This window comes from Cricetulus griseus, chromosome 2 (assembly GCF_003668045.3).
Source record: "Cricetulus griseus strain 17A/GY chromosome 2, alternate assembly CriGri-PICRH-1.0, whole genome shotgun sequence".
Lineage (NCBI taxonomy): Eukaryota > Metazoa > Chordata > Mammalia > Rodentia > Cricetidae > Cricetulus > Cricetulus griseus.
In genome coordinates this window covers 173,596,716-173,609,548 of record NC_048595.1, presented here as the reverse complement: position 1 = coordinate 173,609,548, position 12,833 = coordinate 173,596,716, and the positions used below count along the sequence as shown (strand labels likewise).

Sequence of the window (12,833 nt, the reverse complement as noted above, 5' to 3'; positions counted from 1 at the left end):
CTTTTGTGTAGAGCACCATGGTTTTTAAGAAATTTTATTTTTAACTTACGTGCTTTTGTGTGTCTGTGTGAGAGTAGCACACGGGTGTTGCAGGGGCCTGAGGTGTCAGGTCCGTGAAGCTGGAGTTACAGGTGGCTGCAAACCAGTTACTCGGCTTGTTGCTGGGACCCAAATGCAGGTTCTCTGCAGGAGTAGTACAAGCTCTGAAGTACTCAGCCACCTCTCCAGTCCCACACTACGTTATAACTGGAAGTATTTCTACTTTTAGAATAACCAAACTTGTTTGATAAACAGATATAAAATGGAATTGATACCTGTTAAATGTTTCGTTTTGAAGGGTTACAAGAATGGCTTTTTAAAACACCTGAGGCTCAAAACAGAGAAACCAGAACCCTGGTTACAAATCCATCACTCAAGTGCTGCACCCTGCAGGGAAACCTGGACAGTCACTACCTCAGAATACAGCAGTGATTAGGAGCTGGAGTTTGTGGTAGTCAGGGAAGAAGTAAAGAAAGACAAAATGAGAGAACCCTGTGTTGGTTTAATAGATATTCCAGAGGGGAATAGAGACCTGGAAGAGTCAGAATGGAGCGTTCTTTACCATTGATTAAATTGTACACATTTGAGTTAACACGATTGCTGACCAAGAATCCATATGCTGGGTCCCGTCCATCATTCAGTTACTGCATGCTAAGTGTGGGTGTTTGAGAGAGAAGATACAGCAAACAAATGGCTTGTCCAAGATTTTTTTTTTCTTTTTCTTACTTCCAGTGTCCACTGTGAGTAGACTGAAGGAGGTATGGCTCCCTAATGCCTGACTCCATTTTCCCACTGGGACAAAAACTGAAAGGGAAAGTTCAATTAAGTGTACTGGCCCGGAAGTAACAGTAAAAGCAGTGTGTCCTCTTTAGTCATCCACCAAAACCAGTCATGTGGTCCCTGGGGTAGGAAGAGTATCTCCCTATGTGCTCAGAAGGCAGTATGATGGCCATGACAGGAATCATTGCTGGATCCATGGCATTAGCTCATGCTAAGGACTGGACACAGGTGGGCAGAGTTAGGTCCCCAAAGTAGGGAGGAGAGGGTTTCATGCAATAAGACAAAGAAAAAAGAAGCTGATCAGAAAGTTCAAGCAGAGGTGATTCCAATATTTCTCCTGGAGGCTTAGATTAAATATTGAGACCAACTTGAGTTTTAGATACATGTTTAAGACAGAGTTGTGCCTCTATTGGGGCAACTTGGTTTTACCAGTAATAGTAAGAGCGACCCCCAAGGAAGAATAGTGGCAAGTGATACAGAACACGAAAAGGAAACATGAAGGCTTTGTCCACACGGCCACATTCTCAGCAGATTCCTCCCTTCTTCCACAGTATGAAGACTACTGTACACTCCTGCCAGGGCTTTGGCAGTGGCATTTCACCAGCATCTCTAGGCCTATGTGAGCCCATCTCAGTGTCCGACCAACACTGGAATTTCTACTTGATTACTTGGGGCAGCTACTATGAGCACCAAATAGACTTATAATAGACTTAGGCTGTGAACACTTAAGAAAAAATGCCCACTTGGAAGGGGAAATAAAGAAAATGTGCTGAAGAGCTTACAAGGACTCATAGAACTTTTAACCCAAGAAAATACTCTGAAAATACAGTGTACCAGATGCACGGGGGTTCTCACGCTGTGATACATACAGGGCAGGCTGTGGGTGGGCGCCCTGAACCTCGGGTCTTCTGGTAAAACCATGACCTCTTCAAGCATAGTGTGACCTTCCTTAAATGGCTCCTTCAACCTGCTTCTACTTGGTGCTTCGCCCCCACCCCCCATGAGCCTCACACTGTTACAGAGTCAACTGTAAGCCTAATGGTGTGATTGCATAACCTGCAGATTCACAGAACATGAATAGGGATTCAAAGCCACCACAATGGAAAACCACTAAACCACAAAGGAAGACAGCAAGAGGAAGATAGTGAAATAGAACTCCCAAGCCAGAAAACGCATGAGCCACTGTAACCTCAAGTTCTTAACTATTACTGCTGCTGTGTCTGCAGACTCATCCTATCCTCCAGTGAAGCAGCAAGCTACGGCATTTTAAAAGCTCAGCTGTAGGCTATATACAGGAGAATCTCCTTTACAGGTATACAAAGACTGGAAGTGATGGGTGTTCACTCAGGAGAAGTAAGAGAGGGTGGGGATTCTTAGGCAAAACAGGCAAAGTAAAAAACTAAAGGGATAAAAGACATTCTGTAATAAGGCCAATTCATCAACAGATTGTACCAATTGTAAATGTAACTGCACCCCCAACACTGAGCCCCTACATATATCAATGAAATGGTAATAGATTTGGAGGGAAAGATACTATATTACAAAAATAGCAGGGAACTTTAATTCCTCACGATCAACAAGGGCCATTCCCAGACCAACCAATTAGGGAAACATTGGACTTTAGTTACACTTTGGACCAAACAGACCTAAAAAAAGACATCTACCATACATTCCATCCAGCACCAACAGAGCACACATCCTTTCAAATATTCAGGAGGCAATCTCCAGGACAGTTACTATATTAGCTACAGAACATGTCTGAGCAAGTTTGGAAGGACTGAAAACATCAAGTGTCTTTCCTGGCCACAACGTATGAAGATAGTAATAGAAATCTTGAAATGTTCCATTAGAAATTAAAAGGGAAATCAAGAAGTTGGGTACATGAAATGATATGAAAGTAAAGCAAGCCCTGTGGGCCATAGTACGAGTAGTTGCAAGAGGGAAATGTAGAGCAATACATGTATCTCTACTGTTCCTAAGAACTTCTAGCCTAGCCAGGAATTCTGTAGTTATCACCACCCCAAAACACTCATTCTAAATACGTGGGCCTTGGTCCATCTGGCTCATGGTCCTCATGTCCATGTGGACATGAGGTTAATTTGAAACTTGGTTACTATCGGGCCTCCCTGAGTGTTCTCTTTTCACCCCCACGTTAGCTCTCTCTGCAGTGCTAATGGGTTCTTGTGATTATTTTAGTATACACTCAAAACATCATGCCTCTAAGGCCGGAACTTGAAAGGTCAAGGCAAGAAGAAAACGGTTGATTTTTAGGCTGATCTGGGCTAGCTATGTAATGATTTCAAAGTCAGCCTGTGCCAGAGTGAGACCCTGTCTCCAACAAAACCACAACCCCCTCAATATATTATGTGATGAAACTTTTATAACCAGCTTCCTCCTTTTCCTCCATGGGCTTCTGCTCACTTATGTTCTCTGTCTTCTTTGGAAGGGCAGATTCAGGGTGTCCAACAAAGATCTTGTTTTAATAAATTTCTCAGCAGAACACAGCGTTCTAGAAAAGATTTAACTCTAATGATATTATAAAATCTTATTTAACTTTGAAATTCATTACATTTATATGTGCAGGTTTGTGCACATGAGCGCAATGCCAGCAGAAACCAGAAGACAGGATCCCCTGGAGCTGGAGTCATCTGTGGGAGTAAGCCTGGCGTGTGTGCTAAGAGTCGAACTCAGGTCATCTGCCGGAACAGAATATGCTTTTCTTAACCACTTAGCCAGTCCTGGAAAGGATTAACTTTTAAGAGAATTCAAAATGGGCTCTACAAAGCTGTGCACTGTGCAAGGGATGCTGAGGCCCTTGGGGACTATCTAAGTGCAAACCTGCCCTCAGCCATGAGAAGACTAAGCAGTTTGGGACAGACAGCCATGGACCAGGGCCCCTCAGTAGCAGGCATTGCAGGAGCAGGCTGTGTCCGTTGCCAGAACAGAGGCAGCAGTCAGAAGCTACTTGTTTTCTTGCCAGCATGTATTGCATCTTTCCAGGTAGGGTGAAGATGGACCAAGGAATCAGCTCACCAGGTTTGTCCTGGAACTATATCCTCCTCCCTTGCCCCAAGTGGATATTTTTACTTGAGGAAATGGAACAGCATTTCTCAGAAAAACATCCTTTGCCAGCAGCTTCTAAATTCAGCCAGTAAGGCTATCTCCGAGTCATGACCGGACACTGTTTATATCACTTGTATATTACAGTGTTTAAAGGAACCGTTATTCAGCTGGCTTTTTCTGCAGCAAGTTGTTTATCCTGGAGCTGTTCTCAGAGTCCTACAGAGCACTGTCATGTCACATCTGTCTCTAAACACAAGAACAACCACCTCGTTTGCAAGAGTATGTGGGAAAATACTGTCTTTAGAGTCCCCCATGACAGACATTCCCCTTAGTTCCAGAAATTGTAGGCTTAGTCCAAGCTATTCTTTGATCTTTGTGTCATGTTAGGCTTAATCAGACCAGTTATTTCTGAGAGTATCATGTGTGGCAGAGAATAGGGCAGGCACAGGTCTACTGCTTGATAAGGACCAATAAAGCGGAGCTGCCCTAGGGAACCTGCTATAGTATGGATCTTGGCAGGGGACAGATGTGAACTACTCCTGTAGAGGCCAGAAGATCACCCACCTGGCACTCACTCTACTTCGACTCTTCTGTAGAAGCAGGGGCATTTGAAATGTATCCATGGAGGTGGCCATGACTGTGGTGGCTGCCCTTGTTTGGTTAGGGGGAAAGAGGCTGGTCACCTTGAAGGTTGGAGAGATGACTCAGTGGTTGAGTGGTTGCTTTTGTAGAGGACTGAAGTTTGGCTCCCAGCACCATACATACCTTGGGTGGCTCATAAACACCAATTCCAGGAGACCTGATACCCTCTCCTGGTCCCCATGGCCACGGACATAAACACACACATATTTTTAAAGTAAAAATAAATTCTTAAAGGGATCTTCAGAACCATTTTGAATGCTTACATTGTGGGGCACTGAAGTTTAAGCTCTGCTGCCCTCTGAATAAGTCACCTGCCAAGCAACATACCAATGCTGGCTATTTTAGAAGAGACTCATCAGGATAACTGGAAATGAAGTTGAGAAGTTGATCCCCATCTCCTTCCCCCACATCCTGTCTCTGGGAGGACCTCATCTCCCACTACTTCCTCTCTCCCATCCCCATTCTTTGCATACAATCTCACCAGGCTGTTCTGTCCCTCCTCTGCAATGCAATGCTCTCCCACAGTTATTCCCAGGAACGCTTTCCCCATCTTTTGATTCAACTTAGAAGAGCTCTGCTACAAGAGCTCTTTCTATTTCCCCAGCTAAAATGTGAGCCTGCCAGTGGCTGGTTGTGGAGCAGTCCTGAAATCTCAGCATTTGGAAAGGAGAGACAGGAAGATCATAGACCACTGAGAAAGATCCTGTTTTGAGGAAAAATGGATGGATGGACGGAAGAATCGATGGATGGATAGATGGAGAGAAAGAGGGAGGGAGGGAGGAAGGGAGGGAGGGAGGGAGGGAGAAAGGAAGGAAGGACACATGCCAGTCAGCTGCACACATACTGACTACATTAACCTCCCACTTTGTGCTGTGTTATTTTTCTCTGCAGCATCACCCCTGCCTGATGCTAGCCGTCTCTTTGCTAACTGTCTGTCACACTCTGGATGAGTGTCCTCAGCTTTTCCATAGCTCTGCTTCTTCCTAATCCAAAGTCCCCTTTCTTCTCACATCCCCACCCCAGAGCAGTAGAGACCAACTTCACTTTCTCCATCACATTTACGTGTACTTTTGTCAGCAAAGACAGGTCCTTGTTTTCCCCAGCCCATCTCCAAATGATGAGGTCTGTGGCCTTTCATTTTGCATAGCCAGCTCTAGAAGGAAATGACCTTGGCATTCAGAACTTTGGTCAGCTGACGGCTGCTGCTTCAGGAAATGATGAGGGCCTGTTGGCAGGAAATGAAGGCCCATGTTTATTTTCCTGTCCTATTTTTGTGCCCAGAATGGTGTCTTGCATCAATCAGGGGCCTAAAATATCCTTGCGAATGACTGGGTCTCCTTAAGCCTCGACTAGTCATAATTTTAATTTTTTAAGAGTTTGGAGAAACATTGGAAGGACCTTAAACCCTTAATTATCCAAAAGTAAGGTTTCAGTTGTTTGTTGAGACTCTCTCATGTAGCTAGGCTGGTCTTGAACATTTGATCCAGCTACCTTTATCTCCTCAGAGCTGGGATTCCAGGCATGTGCCACCATGCCTGGTTTATGTGATGCTTTGGATTCATTCCAGGGACTTTTGTATGCTAGGCAAGGGCTCTCCCAACTCAGCTATAGCCTCAGCCCCTGTCATTCTGATTTTTGATAAGTGTATACTAGCAACTATTTAATGAATAAATCCAAGGTTCAGAGACATTTCTGTTCAACCATTCATAAAGATTCAAATTAGCTAAACCTCGTTTTGTTGTTGTTGTTGTTGTTGTTTTGTTTGTTTGTTGTCATCATTGTTGTTTCCAATTCTCTCTTCACATTTTGGTGTGGGGGCACAGTACTTGGTATTGAATCTAGGACATTATTCTTGCATGGAAGGCAAACAGTCTACCATGACCCCAGCCCTGTATACACTTGAAAATAAAGCAAAACAAAAACTAGGGAGCTGGTTAGCAAAAATAAAACCGGTTGGCATGGAAAACTAACTGTAATATGATGCTTATGACTGGAGTTAAAGTGTTCGTGTGTCCTGAACTTTAACTCCATTCTACAAACACCTATGGGAGGCCAGTGATTGCATGATTTTTACAGACAGCAAAACTGAGCTAGCTCCTGATGGGCCTGGACCATAAGCTTCTGACCCCAGTTACTTGGGAGAATGAAGAAGGTGGACAACAATTCTAGGACTGCTTAGGCTACAGAGTGAGTTCAAGACCAGTCAGGGCAGCTCGGTAGGACCCTGTCTCAATATAAAAAGTAAAATGAGGGCCCACTAGTGGAGTGCTTGCTCAACAGGAATGGAACCCTAGGTTCAATCCCCAGAACCATGCTAAAAAAAGAATTTAAAAAATTGAGCCAGCATCTGACAGAGCTAGAGAGTAAACCTTGTCATGTAGACTAAAGAGTGTGCAAAATCAGTACAGGAAGTGGCTGTTCTCATGGGGTGGGGGGATCCCAGGAGGGTTTCCTAGAGGAGCCAAGAGTGACTTAAAGAATAAGTTGAAACGGGGCTGTGAGGTGGCTCAGAGGGTGACATGCTTGCCACAGAAGCCTGACAACCGGAGTCTAAGTCCTGCAACCCCATAAAGGTGAAAGGAGAGAACACAGACTCCTTCAAAGTTGCTTGCCAACCTTCACATGTGTGCACACTGTGAACACACACACACACACACACACACACACACACACACACACCAATAACAACCTTTAATTTTTAAATTTTTTCAGACAGGGTCTCATTATGTAGCCAGGCTGGCCTTGAACTCAGAGATCCATTTGTCTCTGTCTCCCCAGTGTTGGTGTTTAAAACATGCATCACCATGTCCAGACATAAACACTCTACTTTAAAAAAAAATTTTATTGTATGTGCATTGGTGGTTTGCCTGAATGTATGCCTGTTTGAGGGTGTCTGTAACTGGAGTTACAGACAGCTGTGAGCTGCCAGGTGGGTGCTGGGTCCTCTGGAAGAGCAGTCAATGCTCTTAACCACTGAGCCATCTCTCCAGTACCATGCCCCCCAATTCAATACAGCTTCAGAGGAGGATGGTGAGAAGGATTATCCAGGTAGGGTGGCCCAGGAGGACAGCAGTGTGTGTGTGTGTGTGTGTGTGTGTGTGTGTGTGTGTGTGTGTGTGTACATGCTTGTGTGTACCCTTTCAAGGCCAGACGAGCAGCCTGGGATACTAGAAGATTCTTTAAACATGTAGCAGGGTGTGCAACCGAGTCTGGACTCCCCACGAATGTATTCAGGCAGTGTAAACAAGGTGTTCAGACATGTCGCTCTTCAAGTGGAGATGCAGCAGCTACTATGTAAAGACAGCCTTTCTTGAGTAAGCATGTTTACCTGTGACCCACACATTTTGTTTTCTTAAAGTGCAACCAACAACCAGTATCGCGTCCTTTCCCAGATGTGTGTTCCAAACCTTCATGTGTGTATCTGCCTGGAGCACTTGCATCACGCCCAGGCTGACACTGCTTTCAGAGTCCAGTAAATCCATTAGGAGCTGTATGACCCTTCCTGCTGCTCACAGAGAAGCCCGGCTTTGCTTAACATCCAGCCAATCATTTTACAGGTCGGATTTATCATCACTCTTGGTCGAAACCCAAATATTGCTACTTCACATCATCGACATGTTTTGTTTTTAGTTTTTTTAAACCCAGAGAGATATACCAGGCCATCTATCCAGAGACAACCCGAGTCTTAGTCTTGTGTGCCGGACATGTTAATCTGCATAACTAAAGGAAGCCAGGTGGCCAGCGGCGCCACATCCACAGCACTGTCTCACTTGACAATAACAAATTGTGTATAAACTGGTTTCCATGGTTTATCTGTCCGCTTTGCAGGTGGCTGAGGAGATGCGGTTTGTCTCTTTGCTTGTTAAGCATGAGGGGCGTCACATTTACCCCCAACACATTACAGACAAGAGCTTCATAAATATTAGGCTCTTTGTCTAAGAAATGAGTTCAATCCTGACAGATTGAGAAATGATGGCCTTCACTTTGCTGGCTTGTCTGCACTTCATGTTACCTTTTGTTTCTCCTGCAAGAAATATTTCTCTCAAGTGCATGCAAGACACTGACGAATTCCTTTCTGATCTGAATGCACTGGAGCCCAAAGAATACGCTCTGAGAAGTAAGTAGGTTTCCCTCTCCCTCTTGGTAGCAGAGCATAGAACAGTCTGCCATATTTGCAAGAAGCATTCTAGACTAACCCATGGAAATTTTAAAAGGCACCAAACAGGAAAGAGAAGACAAACCCAAGGGTGGCTGGGAAGCATTGTCATTACAGAAGTCTGTGAAGCCAGTTTAGAAATGCTATTGTAATGAGAAAATTGTTCCTAAATACTGTGTGCTTAACTAATGAAATCAATAGCATTTTACTTTGCACAGCAAGCATGGATTTGTCTCCTTTTTGAGACATTTGATCTGCTTCTGATAGTTGTTTTCTTATTTCGTGAAACCAGCTCATCTGTTGTGCGGATAGTAGCAGATTGGAAGGTGTGTGTGTGAAAATACATGGGCTCAGGCGAGCAATGAGACCCTTTTGCATGTTCCTTGTCTGGCATGCATTCACATAGTTGACAATTTGGTTTTTGTGTGTTCCTCAAAATTATATGCATACCTTTCTGCCACAACAGAGGCTGAAATCAAGGGTACCTTCTCCAGGAGTGAGATTCATTGTTGTTGCTGATGGAAATCATGAACATGAAATGTAAAAACTTTTAAAGCCAGATAGGCTAACATATCCATTTCCATTTAGAATACACAGCCACTTTGTTCTGTATTTAAAACCACCTGTATCATAATAGGGAATAAAAATAGACCATTTGGGTAATTCAAAATGCCATGACATTTGAAGCAATTCCTGTTCTACATGGGGTAAGATAGCCCTGGATTTGATGAAATGGTGGTGAAATACAAACTCAGTTAGTTGAATAGATATTTTGTTTAAGTACTATGTTGGAATTGATTGTGTTTCATAGCAATACTTGGTGATAGTAATAGGGGATGTTGCAACTGAGCCAGGCAACTGGCCAAGAGACTCCAGAAGGTGTGACAGCAGGCACAGATTTCTGGGACTGAGATGGCAGCACACAGACATCACCAGTCACAGCCACGTGGACACTGTTGGCCTTGCAAGTGTCTCTACCCATTTGCTCCCTACTCATGTTCTGACTGCAGGTACCTGGGAATTGAAATTTTTCATTTTTCTCTTCATTAAAATAGAGATTTCTCAGGCTAGGGAGACAACTCAGTTATAAGGTACTTAACTATGCAACTAAACTGAAGTTCGATCTCCAGCACCCACACAAGAAAGCTGGGTGTGGTGTGGTCCACTCTTGTAATTCCTATTCTGGAGAGGCAAAGACAGGTAGATTCTTGAGGTTTTCGGGATTGCCAGTCTACCCTGATCAGTGAGTCCTAGGCCGGTGAGAGACCTGTTCCCAAAATCAAGATGGATGACTCTTGAGGGACAACAATAAGGTTGACCTTTGGTCTCCATATTTATGTACACACATACACCTGCACACACATGAACAAACCCCACCCCCACACACAAACGGGAATGGGTAGATGACTGTCAGTTGACTGCAATGGATATGTGTCTGTCTGGAGTGGCTGTGACTTGGCACAGTTGCTTTGACATTTGTCTGAAATTTTTGAGCACAGAATGTGCTGTTGACCTTGGTTCTCATCAGGATTTTCCTGGTGGGCATATGGAAGGAAAAATAAGAAGAGTGAAGAGTGAGTACTTTGACATAATTAGTAGATACCCTTTAGAACCTTGTATAGGAATTGTCCCTTTTGGGCTTTTCAAATCGCCTTTATGGGAAGGGAAAGTCATTGTTGTTTAGTTTGTGAAGGAGGAAATAGAGTCATGGAGATGCAAAGGGTTTGTGTGAATTAAGTTGTAGAATTACCATTTGAGCCTATGTCATCTGATTCCAAAGCCCTTCTCCTGTCTCTGCCCAAATATATATTCCTAAATATATAAATTCAGCCCTCTCATTCTGCATGATGTTACTTGTACATATGTTTTGAGGACTGACCATTTGGTATTGGATAACCAATTGGTATGCTTATCCCTGGGGAAGACTGTTTCTCCTGCCCTCAGCTTTACTTAGTTGCCCATAGTTCTTTGTGTAGGGTTCAGATCACTTTAGTGTGTCTATTGGTATCATCCTTGTTTATCTCATGTTTAGGCAGTCCTGCTGGTGAGACTTTATGAGTGTAGCTTCTGACATTACTAGAAGACACACACTCGGCAAATTCCCTGACCCTCTGGCTATTACAATTTTCTGCCCCACTTCCACAATGTTCCCTGAGCTTAGCTTTGGTAGTTGTGTTGTAGAGGTATCTGTTGGGCCTGGGCTCTCCAACTTTGCATTTTGATTTTTTTTTAAATTTTTGTACAGTTTCCTTCTATTGCAAAGAGAAGTTCCTTGATGAGGCAAGAAGTCTACATTTATCTGTGGGTATAAAGACAAATATTTAGTACATACTATGTTGATTTAGTAAAGTGGTGGTTGGAGGTTCTCCTCTGAGATCCATGACCTCACTGGGTCTGAGGGGTTGGCTAGGTTTCCAAATCTAGGTATGAGTTCTGTCTTTTTAAGCAGGCATTAAGTCCAATCAGAGAGCTGCTGGTTGCTGCAAAGGTACACACACCACTTCCACACCCTCAGGGTTATTATGCCATGCTGGTTGTTACCGTGGTTCACAGGCATCACAGCTGGGTAGGACTGATGGTTCTCTCCTTCCTTTGGAAGCTTGTACGGTACCTGCTGATACCATGAAAGACAGTCCTCCAGGTGAAGGCTTTCAAATTGCCAAGTCCTTACCTTTGATCATTGCCTAAATTATTCGACCAGAAAAGACTGAGACAAAATGCAGCCACAAAAAGGGATGGGAGGTACATCTATGGATATCCAGCCAGCCAGAAAAATGGCATCACGAGGGAATAAAGTACCTAAATTTAAACCAATTAAGGAGATTAAGACTGTCTGCTGCTAGTTGTATGCAGTGCAAGTGTTATGGAAGGTATTCTAATGACAGCCTCCATCTGTAGTCTGGGGTGGCATGGCGGTGGTGGTGAGGGTGAGTACAGCTGGGACCACACCAGATTTAAAATAATTGCTCATGGTTATTTGTTTCAAGTAGAGCGATGTGAACACAGGTATTTATGTTATTCTTTGTGCCTTCTATTGCAAAATTGTGTTTTAAAACACCTTTTCCAATCCAAAGCATATAGATGGTAATGGGCTTGGGTGGTGTGGGGCTGGATCACATGTTAGGGCCGAGGGAATGGTATGGCAAGAAGGCCCTTGAAATCTATGGGGAAATGCTTGGCTCTTGCAGAAAATAAAAGGTGGTGATTTAGAGAGACTCTGAGTGGGAAGGATGGACTAAAGGGCATGTTCTTTTTCTTTCTAGCAGCCTCGTTCAAGCTAGGCAGGTGCTCTATCACTGGGCTACACACCCAGGCTATTCTTATCTGTGATGGGGAAGCTATTGGCTTGGACTGTGTTAGTATAGTGACAATCCCTGCTGTGCTTTGGCACTTGGCCTTCGACTTCTACCGTAGGGTACATCATATCGGAAGGCAGAGTCGGCATGCTAGAAAGGAACTGAGCAGTTGCTACAAGTCAGGACTTGCTTATTTTTCAATACCGAACAAGCAAAAAAAAAAAAAAAAAGGGAACACTCTTTAGTGATCAATCTGTTACTGGATTCTACACAAGTTGCTCAAATCACACACAAATGCAGGCAGTTTTGTCATACATTTTGTTTCAACTTCGTATTACTTATTAAGGCAAATGAAACAACCACCAATGTTAATGCTGCGATTACACCTGTTGGTGAGCAGAAACCATATGGCACGGCTACAAGAGATAATAGGAAATTCATTGAAAGCAGTCTGTGAGGACCAGTCTTCTACTTTTAGATTTTGTACTGAGGAATACTATAGTATTCATTTTTATTTGCAGCCTGTGGTGTTTATAGATTCAATTCAAGTGTTTCTCCAAATTCATATATCGAAGTCCTACCCAAAGCATTGCAGTGTGTCATTGCATGTGGAGATGGAGGTCGTTAAAGAGACAATTAAGCTAAAATGAAATGAACAGAGCTCTAGTCCATTGCCAGGTTAGGACTCAGACATGCTTGGAAGAAGGACTATGTGAAGATATGTGGTGTATATCTGGGCCCATCTGAACCAAGGAGAACAGCCTCAGAAGAAACTAGTCCTGTCCACATTGCCATCCTGATGCACCATTTTGCAGAATTATGAAGAAAAGTACACTTGCTGATGAAGGGGCTTGTGG

General features: G+C 43.7%; 1 protein-coding gene across 1 annotated transcript in view; it reads left to right on the top strand.

Annotated features, from left to right (window-relative positions):
* Window positions 1–8,493: 8,493 nt before the first annotated feature.
* LOC100769987 (O-acyltransferase like protein) overlaps window positions 8,494–12,833 on the top strand; it is a 54,524-nt gene continuing 50,184 nt past the window's right edge. Inside the window, exon 1 of the mRNA XM_027402717.2 lies at window positions 8,494–8,641. Coding sequence (XP_027258518.1) covers window positions 8,494–8,641 — 148 coding nt within the window. The remainder of the gene's footprint in view (window positions 8,642–12,833) is intronic.